This window comes from Galeopterus variegatus, unplaced genomic scaffold (genome assembly GCF_000696425.1).
Source record: "Galeopterus variegatus unplaced genomic scaffold, G_variegatus-3.0.2 Scaffold7517, whole genome shotgun sequence".
NCBI classification, from domain to species: Eukaryota; Metazoa; Chordata; class Mammalia; order Dermoptera; family Cynocephalidae; genus Galeopterus; species Galeopterus variegatus.
Window position 1 is genome coordinate 130,981 of NW_007733628.1, and position 15,551 is coordinate 146,531.

At 33.8% G+C, this 15,551-nt stretch overlaps 1 protein-coding gene across 1 annotated transcript in view; it reads left to right on the forward strand.

Moving 5' to 3' along the window:
* STPG2 (sperm-tail PG-rich repeat containing 2) overlaps window positions 1–15,003 on the forward strand; it is a gene marked incomplete at its 3' end in the record, with an annotated part of 145,085 nt that extends 130,082 nt beyond the window's left edge. Inside the window, exons 5-6 of the mRNA XM_008592030.1 lie at window positions 11,254–11,366; window positions 14,892–15,003. Of these exons, the coding sequence (XP_008590252.1) occupies window positions 11,254–11,366; window positions 14,892–15,003 (225 nt within the window). The remainder of the gene's footprint in view (window positions 1–11,253; window positions 11,367–14,891) is intronic.
* Between the last annotated feature and the right edge of the window lie 548 nt (window positions 15,004–15,551).

Here is a 15,551-nt window from a genome sequence, read left to right on the forward strand (position 1 = left end):
AAAAAAAAAAAAAAAAAAAAAAAAAAAAAAAAAAAAAAAAAAAAAAAAGGGCTGGCCCGGTGGCACACTGGAGAGTGCGCCGCTTGGGAGCGTGGTGACGCTCCCGTCGAGGGTTCAGATCCCATGTGGAGACCGGTTCCCACTCACTGGCTGAGCGCGGTGCGAGCGCAACACCGAGGGTTGCAATCCCGTTGCCAGTCCCCGGTACGGGCGCGACACCAAGGGTTGCGATCCCGTTACCAGTCAGTAAAAAAGACAAAAAGACAAAAAAAAAAAAATTTTTTAAGTAAATATTATCCAGTATGTATGTTGCTTGCTTTTTCACTTAATGTTTTATTTTCCATATTTAATCATATAGATATATTAGATCTAATTCATTCATTGATCTCAGTTAGATGTTTCTTTTTAAAAAAATAATTCTTTTTTTTTCTTAAAGATGACCAGTAAGGGGATCTTAACCCTTGGCTTGGTGTTGTCAGCACCACTCTCAGCCAGTGAGCAAACCGGCCATACCTATATGGGATCTGAACCCGTGTCCTTGGTGTTATCAGCACCACACTCTCCCGAGTGAGCCATGGGCCAGCCCTAAAAAAATAATTCTAAATTTTGGAATTAATTTCAGACTTATAGAAAAATTGCAACAACAACAATAATAATAGTCCTCATATACCTTTTACTTAGATCTTGCAGTTATTAATTTTGTTAATATTGCTTTTTAAATTTTTTCTTCACATATTTTTACATTATTATTTTTATTAAACCATTTGAGAGTACATTTTGGACATGATGCTTCTTTACCCCTAAAGAGTTCAATTTAAGTGTCCTAAGAACAAGACATTCTCTTTTATAACCACAATGCAATTATCAAAATCAGGAAATTTCATTCATACAATATTATGTTCTAATCTACAGATCTTTAAAAATATTTTTAATTATCTCAATTATATCCTTTATAGAAGAAAATTTTTTTTTGATCCAGAATCTAATCTGGTATTACATGTTGCATTTAGTTGTCGTGTCTCTTTAGATTCCTTTAATTTGGGACACTTCTTCAGTCTTCGTAACCTTGACTTTTTTGAAAAGCACAGGTTAGTTTGTAGAATATACCTCAGTTATGGGTTTGTGTATATCTTCATATGAATAGATTATGGTTATTTATGTATTTTGGCAGGAGTGCTACAGAAGTGATAGGATTCTCAATGCATCACATAAAGAACAAGATGTCTCTTTATCCCATAGTGGTAATGTTAACTTGAAGTAGTTTCTTCTTAGTTTTATCTCTTGTAAAGTTACTATTTCTCCCATTTTAATTAGTAAATAATTTTGAGGGTTACCTTAAGACTGAGTAGATATCCTATTCTTTATCAAACTCTCTCACCTGTTAGTTTTAACATCCATTGATGATGCCTGAATCAATTTTACTGTGATGTTTATCCAATGGTGATTTTCTAACTCCATCTTTTATTTAGCATTTATTTGTTGGCTCTTTACTATAAATAAGAGCTTTATCTTTTCTCCCATTTATGCTTTTCTATCAATATGGATTCATGAATTCCCATTTTACCCAAAAGGTTACAATGTATTACTCTCATTATTTATTTTGGGGCTTAAATTATCCCAAATCTGACCTTTGAGAACCCCTTCAAACTACTCCTTATGTCCTTTTCATGTCTCTGCCATTCTTTGACCATTCCTTTACGTTCTGCATAATAAAATGTTTCAGATGTGTCTTGTTCTTTTCTGTCCCCCATCCTTGGAGTCAGTCATTTCTCTAAGGAGCCCTACTTTCATTTAGTGGAGACTGGTATTTCAAAACAAGATCTTTATACTAGGTACATGAATTGCTACTGGGATGTCATAGCTTCTAGATTGTCTAAATGGACAGAGTTAGAAATCTATACTTATTTCTTATCTATCTGTCTATTAAAATTTTAAGTTTATAACTATACCTCCAATTTCAATTCAACATCACAGGTTTATTCTAGTCTTCCTCTTTCCCTGTTTGAACTCCCTTCTTCCATGGTGAGAAACCTGGCTCCCATTATTCTCAATATATGTACTTATTTGCTTAATCCTGTGGTACACTGAAAGTAGTTTCAGAACTGGTAACTCATCACTGCAAAAAAACAGACTTGAGAATGTACTAGCTCTTACCTCTAGGTGATCTTTAGGCTCTACATCAGGAAGTGGAAGGCTAAAGCAGACTTGTAAAATGCCTGCTTGAGCATTGAAGATGTGCCCCAACACATGCACAGACTACCTTGGCAAAGGTTGGAAACCTATTGGTTCAAGGCATTTAAGGAAATTCAATCGTTACCTGACTACTCAGCGGACCAGACAGACCTCAGTGGATACAAATGACAAAGAACACAGGGTTTAGAGAATAATCCAGGCAAATCAGTAAATGAACATACAAACAACAAACCCTGGTGGTAGGGAGGGATGTTTTAGTTCATTCTGTTGCTCATAGAATACCTGAAAATGAGTAATTTATGAGAAAGTGAAATTTATTTCTTACAGTTTTGGAGGCTGGGGAGTTTACTATCCAGGGGTTGCATCTGGTGAGGGCCTTGTTCTGGTTGGGAACTCTCTACAAAGTCCTGTGCAAGGACATGCAAGGTATCACATGTCAAAAATGGCAAGAGTGCTTTCATGTGCTCTCCTTACAGTTTTGGAGGCTGGGGAGTTTACTATCCAGGGGTTGCATCTGGTGAGGGCCTTGTTCTGGTTGGGAACTCTCTACAAAGTTCTGTGCAAGGACATGCAAGGTATCACATGTCAAAAATGGCAAGAGTGCTTTCATGTGCTCTCCTTTTAAAGACACCAGTCTACATCCATGATAAACCATTAAACCATTAAGCCATTTCTTCATGAATGGATTAATCTATTCATAAAGGCATAGTCCTCACAATCCAATCACCTCTTAAAGGCCCCACCTTTCAAATATCATAGTTGGATTTCCCACCCTCTTAATACTATTACAATGGGGATCAAGTTTTTAACACATGAACTTTTGGGGGACATCCAACACACAGCAGGGGGAAATTCTGATTTTTAGAGTTGTCACATTATATTAAATAAAATTCCAAGTTCAACAAAAAATTATGAGACATTTAAATAATTAAAAAAATGGCTGATACACAGAAAAAGAAACTGTTCTTGAGGAAACCAGGATATTGATCTTACTAGACAGTCTTTAAATCAGCTATTTTAAATATGTTCAAAGAACTAAAGGAAGTTATGTCTAAAGAACTAAAGGAAAGTATAAGAACAGTGTCTCATCAAATAGAGAATATCAATAAAGAAAAATAAATTATAGAAAAAAAGAACCAAGTAGAAATTCTGGCATTAAAAATTAAAATAATGGAAATGAAAAATTTACTAGAGCCCAACAGCAGATTTAAACTGGCAGAAGAGAATCAGTGAACTTGAAGACAAGTCAATTGTTATTATGTGATCTGATGAGCAGAAAGAAAATGAGGTGAAGAAGAATAAACATAGACTCAGAGATTTATGGGACACCATCAAGCATACCAACATATGCATAATGAGAATCCCAGAAGGTGAGGAGAAAAAGGGAAACAAAATATTTCAAGAAATAATGGCTAAAACCATCCCAACTTTGATGAAAAGCATTAATCTACACATACACAAGCTTAACAAACTCCAAGAAGGATAAATGCAAAGACATGCACACCTAGACATATCACAGTCAAACTGTTGCAAGTCATAGACAAAGAGAAAATCTTGACAGCAGAAAGAGAAAAGTGACATTTGATGTACAAGGAAGTCTCAAAAAGATTAACAGCTTACCTATGAGAAAACATAGATGCCAGAAAGTGATGGGCTGACATATTCAAGGTGTTGATGAAAACAACTGCCAATCAAGGATTCTGTAATCAACAAAACTATTTCTTGAAAATGAAGGAAAAACTAAGCTATTCCCAGATAAATGTAAACTAACAGGATTTGTTGCTAATATACCTCCTAAAAGAAACACTAAGGGAATTATTCAGCTTGAATAACTCAAATGACATACAAAGAATTAAAGAATGATGATAAAGGCAAAAACATAGCCCATGTTGTTTAATTTTTGGTTTGTAACTCCTTTTTTGGATTCTTATTGATTATGGAAGAAACTAGAAATGATACATTTTGTGCTCAAATATGAATAGTAGATATTTTAAGATCTAATGGATTGCTCCATGCCATAAAACTTATGAAGAACCAGGTTATTTCTGGTAAATAGAGAATAAGGATATTATAAGTTGTATGTTTCCTGTTCTCTTCCTTAGACTTACCATCTTTTTGACCATGGAAACTTTTATCTCACTCTTTCCCTTTCTATGCCTTCCCTGGTCTTCTAGGCCTTGACTATCCCATTATCCTGTTCATAATAACAACATAATAATTAGTCTTCATCAACAGAGAGTGGCAAGTATCTTAGATATTTGAGTAAGATATGCTTAATAGAACAAAGAAATTCAATTTTGTAAACATTGCAGTGAAATTGATGGAAGTCCTGTGGTCTGATATCATGATATATTCTCCAAGGCGAAGGACAAGTTACGAGATGAAGTATAATGGAGACAGACGACCTAGGTTTGTTTCCTGAATCCACCACTTAATAGTTATTTGTTCTTGGCCAATTTAGTTAATTTTTTTGTGCTCAATTTCCTTATCTGAAATATCTTGGGAAAAAACTTTGGTCTAATATATTTGATTTAGTATTTCTTTTCCAATATAGTCATAGATACTTGGCCTTAGCTTAGAAAATTTCCTTATTACTTTCAAATTAAATCTCGAAATGTAATTTTTGCTTTAAAATTATATTTTCTGTATAAACTATTTCTGTTTTGGAACAATGTGTCATCTACTAGAAGGCCAAAATAATGCCTTCAATCTTTCCCAGATGTATAATACCTTTCCCCATATGAATAAGCATGACTTTGACTTATAAAACTTGATTTCTTTCTGGCTAAATTATTATTCATAGAAGACAGAAAGAAGAGGAAAATTCATTCCATAATTTTAATAGGTCCAATTTATTTGATGACTTATTTTAGTTACTTGAATCAACCCAGCTTGTGTTTATTAAAATAAAAATCTAGATCTAATCTGAGAAAACATTATGTAAAAACATAGATTTACATATAAAGATATTCTTAACATCCAAGAAGATTCAGCTGAGTTTAATGTGAATTGAATTATGATATTTTGTGAAATCCTCATCTTTAATTTGAGTGAAGAATTGGAGATAGGGTGGCAAACCTCAGTAGCTGAAGTCTTTATTTTTATCTGTTTCTCCTAAAGAAAAACACAGGTCTTTACAGACTGCTGCAAAAGTGATACTGTAATAATGTTAGTTCAAATGCTATCCAAATGTCTGATAATTCTGCCTTTTTCTTTAGTTGCTTTTTTAGATAATACTATATGTTGGCTCAATTTCTAGATGTGAATATTAATAGAAAATTAAGAAATTAATCTAATAGATAGGTAATTATGTGTTTCTTCCATTACTGGTGAATCGCACCTGCTGAATGTATCTAATAAAGCTTAAATACAGAATTAAGAGTTACATAAGACTCTAGCCGACAAATAATAAACTTTAGCTGAACTTAACCTGTAAAGAGAAATTCTATATAAAAATTATTTTGTATAACATTTTGACCAGGTAACCTTTGGAAATCTATTTTTCACAGATGGATTTCACAAGCAAAGTTCGTGATTGGAATTATGATACTGGCATATTTGCTAATGATAACATGCTGGGAACTACCTGTGTGCTGCCACACTGGAAATCAGCCCATTAATGCTTGAATTGATGCATTTTTGGACTTTTAATTCTTCACAAATTTTCTTTACATATTTAATTATGAAAGTACATGGGGAAAAGTTGAATAGCCCCATCATTCATTTAATTGTCAATGAGAGTGGCAGTTAGTAATTCTTTTTCAAGTTATTTTATAGCATTCACTTAAAATAATGCAGCCTCATGCTGAGTTTCCTTCAATTAAGTCATATTGTATTTGCTAATGACTTTCCAAGTTGACAGTGACCTTGAGGTTTGTATTGTCAGTCCTTATTGACATAAAAGAATGTGTGATTTACAGTCTAGTGCATCAATTTATGCTTTGTTTTCTGTGTTTTTAAAATGATTTTAAATTAAATTTCATATTGAACATTTACCTGAGTACTGCAGAGGTTAGTGAGTTAAGTAGTCATTATATGAAATATATAATCTAATAATCATCAATTCACATGGTTTAAATGAAATGAATTTTATCATATACACAGGAAAAGGATTTTGCTAATGTCTTGAATAGTATGTGTTTGTGCGTGCGTGTGTGTGTACCTACATAATCTTTTCTTCTACTGGATTACTTTTAAATTGTTAAACAGTTGGACCATAAAATCTCAAGAATGTAAATTCACCTGAAGAAAACATCTGAGACATAATTTTGCTCAAGGTCCTGAATTGCTGTGTTAAAAGAATTGATATTAAGTCTTAACATGACATTTTAGGCTATAAAAATGTGATGTAAAAATAACTTAAAATGCTCTGTTTTAAAACATTGATTTTTTTTACAACTTTATAGGCTATTGTAAATCAATATATTAGATATGCTTCTTTATGAAATATATAATCTAATATATCCAACATGGCTATGTTATATTAGAACATAGTTCTACATTTTGTATTTCATTGACTATTAAGGTCATAATGTAGTGGAACAAATCTGCTAATTATAAAATTTTTCTTGGACTAGCTTGTTAGCTCAGTTGGTTAAGGATTCGGATCCCCATATAAGCCAGATGCAAAAATAAATAAGACAAAACAAAATAAAATAAATTCTTATTTATTTCTAAGAAAAAGTGAAGTACAAAATAAATGGGAAGTTTTGTTCTTTCTGCCATCAAAACTGCCTATGTATTTTAAAATCCATGGTTCTATTAGGTAATTCCATTTGAAAGTTGGTCTAGAACACTTACTTTAGCGAAAGAAAGTGTTGTGTACCTAGGCACTCTCTTTTCCTGAAGCTCTATTGTGTGCAGCAGTCTTTGGAGTTACCACTGACCCAACAGGAACAGGCTGCTTTTCAGCTACTCTAGTGGATGCAATGGTTTTTCTCAGTATTCATCTACAGGTATATGCTGCTCTGCTGGACAAGTCAGACTCTGCCACTTTTCAATGCTATTCTGCTAGATGTTATAGCATTTGTCTTGCACTTTCAGACCCAAAGACTTTGGATAGTGTGATGGCTTTATTTCTTTTTGTGTTATACGTAGAATTCCCAAAGCAGTGTATGTATACCCAATGTGTTACAGAGATTGGTGAGATAGCTCTTTCAATTTTTATTTATAGCCTTGTTCTATCAGGGACCTGACAAGGGGTTGGGCTTAGGAATTGTATATCAAATAGAATCCCTACTTGTAATAATAATAATGATATTAATAATAATAATATCTTACTTTGACATAGTGCTTTATAGGACTGTATCACTCATCACTTATAGTGTTAAAGCTGAATGTCCATAGTGAAGAGGGGAGAATACCTCTCTGCTCTTTGTGTTATAATTCATTAGAAGGGATCAACAGATCGATAATCCAAGCACGTTGAGACCATTTACAGTGCTGGAAATATTCCAGGAGAAAATAAGGATTAATCCTTTTTATTTAACGTAAGTTTTCCCAGGCTTCGTTGGGTTGCAGGTACTAAAGAGAGTCACAGTAATGTTAATAACTCAAATATCAGTGTTTCTTTTCTCCACCTATCAGTGTGGAGGTCTTCCAGTCTTCTACAAAGTTTCTATTCCCAGGTATTTCTAGAAGTCCTAGAGGACTCAGACATGTTTCTGAAGGAGTTATATTTCCACTGAGTACAGCTGCTTCTCCACCAGGCACTTCAGGCTCTTGCCAGCTGGTGCTCTCTGCTGGGCATTTCCACCGATGTTCTCGCTCACAGCTAAAGTTGCCTGATGAGTTGAGGTGAAGGGATGTGTCGGAGAAGAAAGAATGTCCTTCTTTCTTTGTGTTATACTCTATTAGAAGTGTTCAAAATTAGTGATGATTTTTACCAGTGTTTTAATGAGGCAATTCTTTTAGATTTTTATCATAGCCTCTGCACTCCACAGGATACAGGCATAAATCCAGTGGGGATTGTCTGTGTTAGGAGGCAAATTTAGTCAACAGAAAACACTCGGCATTTAGCATTGCCAGTCTTTTGACACTAAGGTTTTCTCACTGGGTGAGGTCATCATGATTAGCTGTTTTCCATAGGATTAGTTTTCACATTTTCTTTCTGGGTGGCTTGCTCTGTTAGTTCACCAGACATTCCAAAACACGTCTGAATCCTACTTGGACATAGCTAGTGATTCCCTGTTTCTCTACCCTCAGCTCCAACATCCTTCACTACCTCAAGCAAGAAACAAACAAGGATTTACTAAAATCAAAGCAGGAGAAATCTTTAGAAAAACTATAATTAAGTTTCTCTATGAGATTGCATCTATGAAAAAAAAATTTAGAAGGATACTATTTCACTTGCAAACATTGCAGTTCTGTCAGAGATTGTGTTAATCCCTGTATTAGTCAGGGTTCTCCAGAGAAACAGAATTATAGGAAATATATATATATATATACTATTGGTTCATATATATAACCTATCATGTATACATACACACATATATATTCATATTGTCATAGAATATATAAAGAACATATATATATATCTCCTGTCATGTATGTATATTCTACCTTTTTTTCATATATATATGACCTATTGGTTCATATATATAACCTATCATATATACATACACACATATATATTCATATTGTATGAACATATATATATATCTCCTGTCATGTATGTATATTCTACCTTTTTTTCATATATATATGAGCTATATTGAGAGGGAATTGACTCCTGTGATGTGTGATTATGGAAGCTGTGGATTCCCCAATATGTGGTTTGCAAGCTGGAAAAGCAGGAAAGCCAGTGGAGTAGCTCAGTCCAAGTCCAAAGGCCTGAGAACCAGGGGATCCAATGGTATAACTCTTAGTTCAAGGAGAACTTGGGGTGTTGCTGGTGCAAGTCCCATAATTCAAAGGTTGGAGAACATGGAGTTCTGTTCTGATGTCCAAGGGCAAGAGAAGATGGGTGTCCCAGCTCCAGGAGAGAGAGAATTCACCTTTCCTCTGCATTTTTGTTCTGTCTGGGCCCTCAACCAATTGTATAGTGCCCACTCATCTTGAGTGAGGATGGATCTTCCTGACTCAGTTCACTGATCAAATGCCAGTCTCTTCCACAGACACCCTCACAAGCATACCCTGAAATAATGCTTTACTAGCTAAGTGGGTATCCCTTAATCTAATCAATTTGACACTTAAGAATAACCATAAGAGTTCCTAGTTAATTCTTTCAGGATAGATGGATGTGGAAGGGAAAGTTTAATTTTAGTGTGTTTATATTTTATAATATCTGAGGGCTTGTTGTTGGTGGTAAGTTCAAGGAAGTAAAAGTTTTTACGTGGTAAGGAATTTAAGTGCTGTGCCAGTTTCTTTTTGGATTTTGTTGTGGCATCCCAGAGCTTTCCGGAGTATTGCTCTCTAACTAGAAAGTTCTTAGGAGCCAGTGACAGTACTTCCAATTTATTACTAACTGCCCATGCTAAGAATAAAGTGGGAGTTCACATTCTCCTCAGCACTTCAGTGATGGTACTGGTGCAGATCTCCAAAGGTACTAGTGGTTTTGAGAATTGCTCCCTACTCAGTACTGAATAGTCCGTCCTTATCTTCAGTTTCTGTCTTTCTGGGGATGTTAGTAGGGTTTAACTGAGGCTCTTTACACATGTAGTGAAGTCTTTTCTGATTTGAGTTCCTGCTGTGCTATATTTTCTAGAAATTCCTTAAAGTTTCTAGCAAGTAAATGATACCTTCTAGTTTCTAGCACTGATAATTTGTGTCTATTTTATGCACTTTGTTTGAAATTTTGGGTGTGCGGTGGGGCAGGTATGGGTTTGATCCACCATTTTGACTGAAATTATGATTTTTATCACTAATATTGCTACTTATTGCATTAATATTGCTTACAGTGGTAATTGAGAGAGGTTGATTCCTCTGCTTTGTTATTAGCCACATAGAACAACTGACACACTATTTTATGCATTTAAACTATAAGTTTATGTTATAGGGATTTTATTCTTTATATATAACTTGTTTTAATAATCCAAGCTTGTTCTAAAACTATATTTTTATAAATGTAAATTGAAAATAAGTGAACTAGAGTTTATTTTCTACCATCAGTTAAAAAATGAGTTTAAAAAAATTCTTAAATGGGCCGGCCCCGTGGCTCACTCGGGAGAGTGCGGCGCTGGTAGCGCTGAGGCCGCGGGTTAGGATCCTATATAGGGATGGCCGGTTCACTCACTGGCTGAGCGTGGTGCAGACCACACCATGCTGAGGGTTGCGATCCCCTTACCGATCAAAAAAAAAAAAGAAAAAAATTCTTAAATGATTGCTCAAGTACGAATATATTAGGCCAAAAGAAGAGAATTCCTGTAAGAGAAGCTACTATTATTGTATTATACTTTATTATTTTAGTTTCTGATGAAGCCAGGTGCTTTAACTTTATATGGCTCACATTTAGTTTTGACATTTATTATAATGGATGTAGAGAAAAGATGATTTTTGATTTCCCATGTCACAAATAATTTCTTTGGCATTAAAGGACTGATCTTGTCCTCAAGCATTAGCAATAAAATGAACTGTGGTAGTGTTTAATTTATTGTTATCTATTTTTTACTCTTTGAAAAATTGAAGTGAATATGTTTTTAAATATCAGATAATTTGAAATTATCAATGTCTCTTGGTGATGTTTGCATTTTGTCAATCTGTTTAATTAAGGTAATTTTTAATAGGCTTTTCCATTCCCTAAATAATACAATCTCCTGTTCCTCTTTTTAAACAATAAGGAGCTAATTTCCATTGCTCTTAAGGTTTTAGATTACTAAGTGTACTGCTAAGAGCAAAGCTATTAATATTGGTTGAAGATATGCTAATATTAAAGGCACTTCTCTGGCTGACTCAGGAGTGGGATGGGGCACAACAGTGACAACTTAGCTTGACATCTATCAAAGAACAATTTAGCATTCTTGACTGAGGCTATCATTGCTTTAGATTTAGATTTAAGTAAAGTTAAACATTGTTTTGTGACTTGTTTAAACCGTGTGCTCATTTTCACTTTTTTTTTTCTAGGATGTTTCCAATGCAACTTTGAAATACAAAGGTATACATTTTGGTAATTCTCTGGGAAGACAAGAGTTACCTAAAAAGTCAGGTCCTGGTCCTGGACAGTATGACATAGAACAGTAAGTAAAAAAATAGTATACTTTTAATGTAGTTCTTGATTATAAAGTATTCTAATAATTCAGACTAGGATATGCTGTTAAGAAAGGAAAAATTCATATGTAAAACTCCAAGAAGTATTACATTTTGGTGTAACCTATATGAAAACTTTTTTATGAGCCAGATCCTGTACCACCTGAAATACTTTACATGTATTAACTCATTTAATCTTCACAAGTCTCTGTGTTGTTAGTATTGTACCCATTTTATCAGTGAAAAAATCCCAGAGTCAAAGAGAATAAATAACATATTCAAGATTATGTGGCTATTAAGTGGCAGAGCTAGGCTTTAACTGAGGCCTGTTTGATTACACAGCCCCTGTATCTGTGTACTAAAATATACTATCCTTAATCATAAAGTGGACAAAAAATCAGAAAAAATACAAAAGAAGGCAACCCAGGATTCTCCATCTTATCCCAGGCTCTTATCTTCATTCTTCTGATTACATGATGGATTCTCAGTAAGTGTTAGTCAGAGCTATGATATTAGGTTGGAAGTAACTGTTATGAAGTTTGTAAATACATTTCTGGTAAAAGAACAAAACAAAAAACACTATTTCTGTCTTTATTTTCTCCTACTCCTGCAGTTGGGCCTTTAGACATGAATGTATGGAAGGCAAAATTGAGTAACAAATACCACATTGTCCTCAGAATTTACTACACCTTTTGTGATTCATTTTTTAACAAAGTCCGGCTTCTCTGCCTGATTCTTTCATAGCATGACCTTTCTCCCAAGAAGTCCCACTGTGATTATACTCAATTAGTTTGCTACACAGATTCAGACATGTCTGTATACTAGCAATGAACATAGCTTAGGCTCTTGCTTGGACTCCCCTGCTGCTGTTTATTCATTGAACAAACATTGTTTGAATTCTTGCTAAGTACTGAACTTAATAAGTGAGAATAAAAAGAATAAAACATAGTCCTTGTTTTCTGAAATTTAGATTCTAGTCTGCTGTCCTTTTCATTTTTCACTTTCCTAATATGGAAGATACACCTTTATATTTTCATTCTTTTAGTAGTTATGCTAGAACTTTAACATGCATATTTAGCTTAATAAAGTCTATAATTTATATCATTATCATTTTTCCAGACAAGAGAAGGTCTATATAACATTCTAACTCTGATCATCCCCTTCTTGACATATGCTTTTGTTGTTCAGTACTTTAGTTCTATCCTTTTCTTCTCCCAGATTGGCTGCTTTGCTTCTCTCTTTCTCATAAGTTTTATTAAGGTTTGTATTAGTCTGTTTCTGTTGCCTATAACTAAATACCTGAAACTGAGTAATTTATAGAATAAATACAGTTTATTTTTCTTACAGTTTTGGAGACTGGGAAGTCTAAGGTCCAGGAGGCATATCTGGTGAGGGCCTTCCTCCTAGTGGGAATTCTCTACAGAGTCCTGTGGCAACACAGGGTATCACATGGCAAGAGAATAGCAAGAGCTCTCTCATGTGCTCCTTATAAAGCCACCAGTCCACATCCATGATAATTCTTTACTCAATGAATGTATTAATTCATTCATGAGGGCACAGTCCTCATGATCCAATCACCCTTCAAGAGCCGCACCTTTCATATCATTGGGTTTCCCACCCTCAACACTGTACAGTGGGGATCAAGTTTCCAACTTCAGGTTTCTAACACATGAACTTTTGGGGGATATATTTTACTTTTAGCAAGGTTTAAATAACATAAATCAGAATTCATCTTTTCAAAGGTATATCAGTGTGTAATGATTGTTTTCCATTCATTGTGCTTACTTCTAAGTACCCCAGGCATAACCAGGACTCTATGTAATCAGTGTTAGCTCTGATTTTACTTGGTAGTTTTTCTTGCTAGTCCTTTTTACTTTCCCAACCTTGACCCAGTCCCATTCCTCCCTATTTTTATGAATTGTTTTCTATGATCTTTATTATTCTTTCTCTTGGTTCTCCTCTTCTTCCATTTGTTTTCACTATTGCTGCAGGAATGCATTCATGTAGACTGAATTCCTGACTGCTTCAGTTATTTCTCCATCTTCATAATTCATTCACTCTTTGGTTTGGCTGATTTCACTGTATCTTTTATTTGCAGTTGTCTTGGTTCCTTCTGGTAGTTGACATTTCATACTGTTTTTTTACTTTTTAAACTTTTTTTTATTGGTTGAGTCAGAATTATTCTAGGAGACTTGATATAATACAAAAGTAGAGCTATTTGGTCACCCTAAATGGAAAGATAAGCTTGTAGGTCTCTTTTTGGGAAAGGTACAGACCTAAATGATATGTGACACTTCTGATTTACCAAATACAAATTTGTTATCTATAAACCCATTTGAAAATTTGAAAACAAGTTTATTTGTTGAATTTTGTGTAAATAAAAATCAGTGAAGAAGTGAGCATTAAATAGTGATCTTGGATGGTAAATGTATATTTAAATTGTAGCACTGCTGAACAAAGAAAATAATGGCAATTATTATGTAACTTGAAGTTTTATGTTTTACTATTTTCTATTTTTTAATTCGTGTTTATGTTCAATATTGTTTGTTAGAAATGTTGGATGTCAGATTTCTTTGCAATTCTGTTTAACAAATAGAAAAAAGATAGTGGTACTGTCAGTATAGCCAATTTAAATGTAAATCTTATAATAATAATAGCTAATAGTTATGTGCTTATTAGGAGCCATGTATGCCACTAAGCACTTCACGTGTATTATCTAGTTTAATCATTGCAACCTTGAGAATTGATTATTACTATTTCTAATTACAGATGAAGAATCTGAAGCTTAGAGCAGTTGGATGATTTGCAAAATGTCACACAGCTAGTTGGTAGCAATGCTGTGATTCCTATCAGGCTGACTGACTCCAAAGCTTGGGCTCATAATAACTGTTTACTTAGTTTGTGATTCTTTCTTGAGGTTGTCTAAATTTCAATGAAAATAAGCTTCCCTTTCATTTTCAATGATCTTTCTTTATGTCTTTTTCCTGATTGTTTTATGATACAGATAGCATAGGGCTATTTCTTCTTTATTTTATTTTACTTATTTTATTGTTTTGGCAGCTGGTTGGTAAGGGGATCTGAACCTTTGACCTTGGTGTTATCAGCACTATGCTTTCCCAAATGAGCTAACCAAGCAGCTTGTTCCCCTTTATTTTAGTAAAGTTAAAATAGCAAAGGATTTGGAATTTTAAAGACTTTTAATGGTAAGTAGAATACAAGGAAACTTTTCTTTGGTAGCTTTTTATTTCAATTCTTGATGTAAAACTACATTCTATTTTCTTTTTGGAGTCATTAGAATAGGTTTATAATAATTCTCTGAATTGGAAAAAGCAGCATAACTAACATAAATGAATACATTTTACAAAATTTTGAATATGTTGGTCTAATATACCTAGATGATCTTATTATCACATACTTTTAGAGCAGAAAATGTTGCTATAAAAATATTCTCTTTGCTTATGTAAACTTTTATACATTTAAAGTTGAGAACTCAATTTCTGTCTGAATTTTCCAAGGGAAAAGAGATTACATTATGAAAATATTAATATCAAGAAAGATCAACAGCAAAATTATTGCTCATTTATCCCACGATTTTATGACATAATAATATTGCAGGAGGAGAAAAAGGTAAGTTGAAAAGTGGCTATTTCATCTATTTTCCATATTTTAAGATCATTGAATTCTGTTGCCACAAAGTTACCCTTAGATCTACTCTGCCTGATAGCTAATTGTCAGTGAATATGGTAGAAGGAACTGTATTTAATATCTCTGTGAAGTGGTCACTGTCTCTGCTTGAATACCTCTTCTCTTATGGAACTCATGACTCCCAAGGTATCTTGTTTCAGTATTAGACAACTCTTTTTCTTAAGATGTCCTTAAAGTGACGCAAATTTACCTGCCTCCTGCCTATTTACTATTCTCCCTTTTCCTATTATTTCTTTTCAGTTCTCGTTTAAGTGTTTTCTAGTAAGGATAAAAGTTCCAAGTACTTTTGACTGTTCTTACTGTTTAACTTCAAATTCACTTACTTTCCTTTGAAGTCATCTAGGGACCTTCTTCAATTTGTAGAAATTTTTTTCTCTTTTTTAATATGGTATCTAGAACCAAGCTTAATATTCTGGGTATTGTCTGACTGTATATAATAAGATTCTTTCTTGTACTAGATAGTATATGCT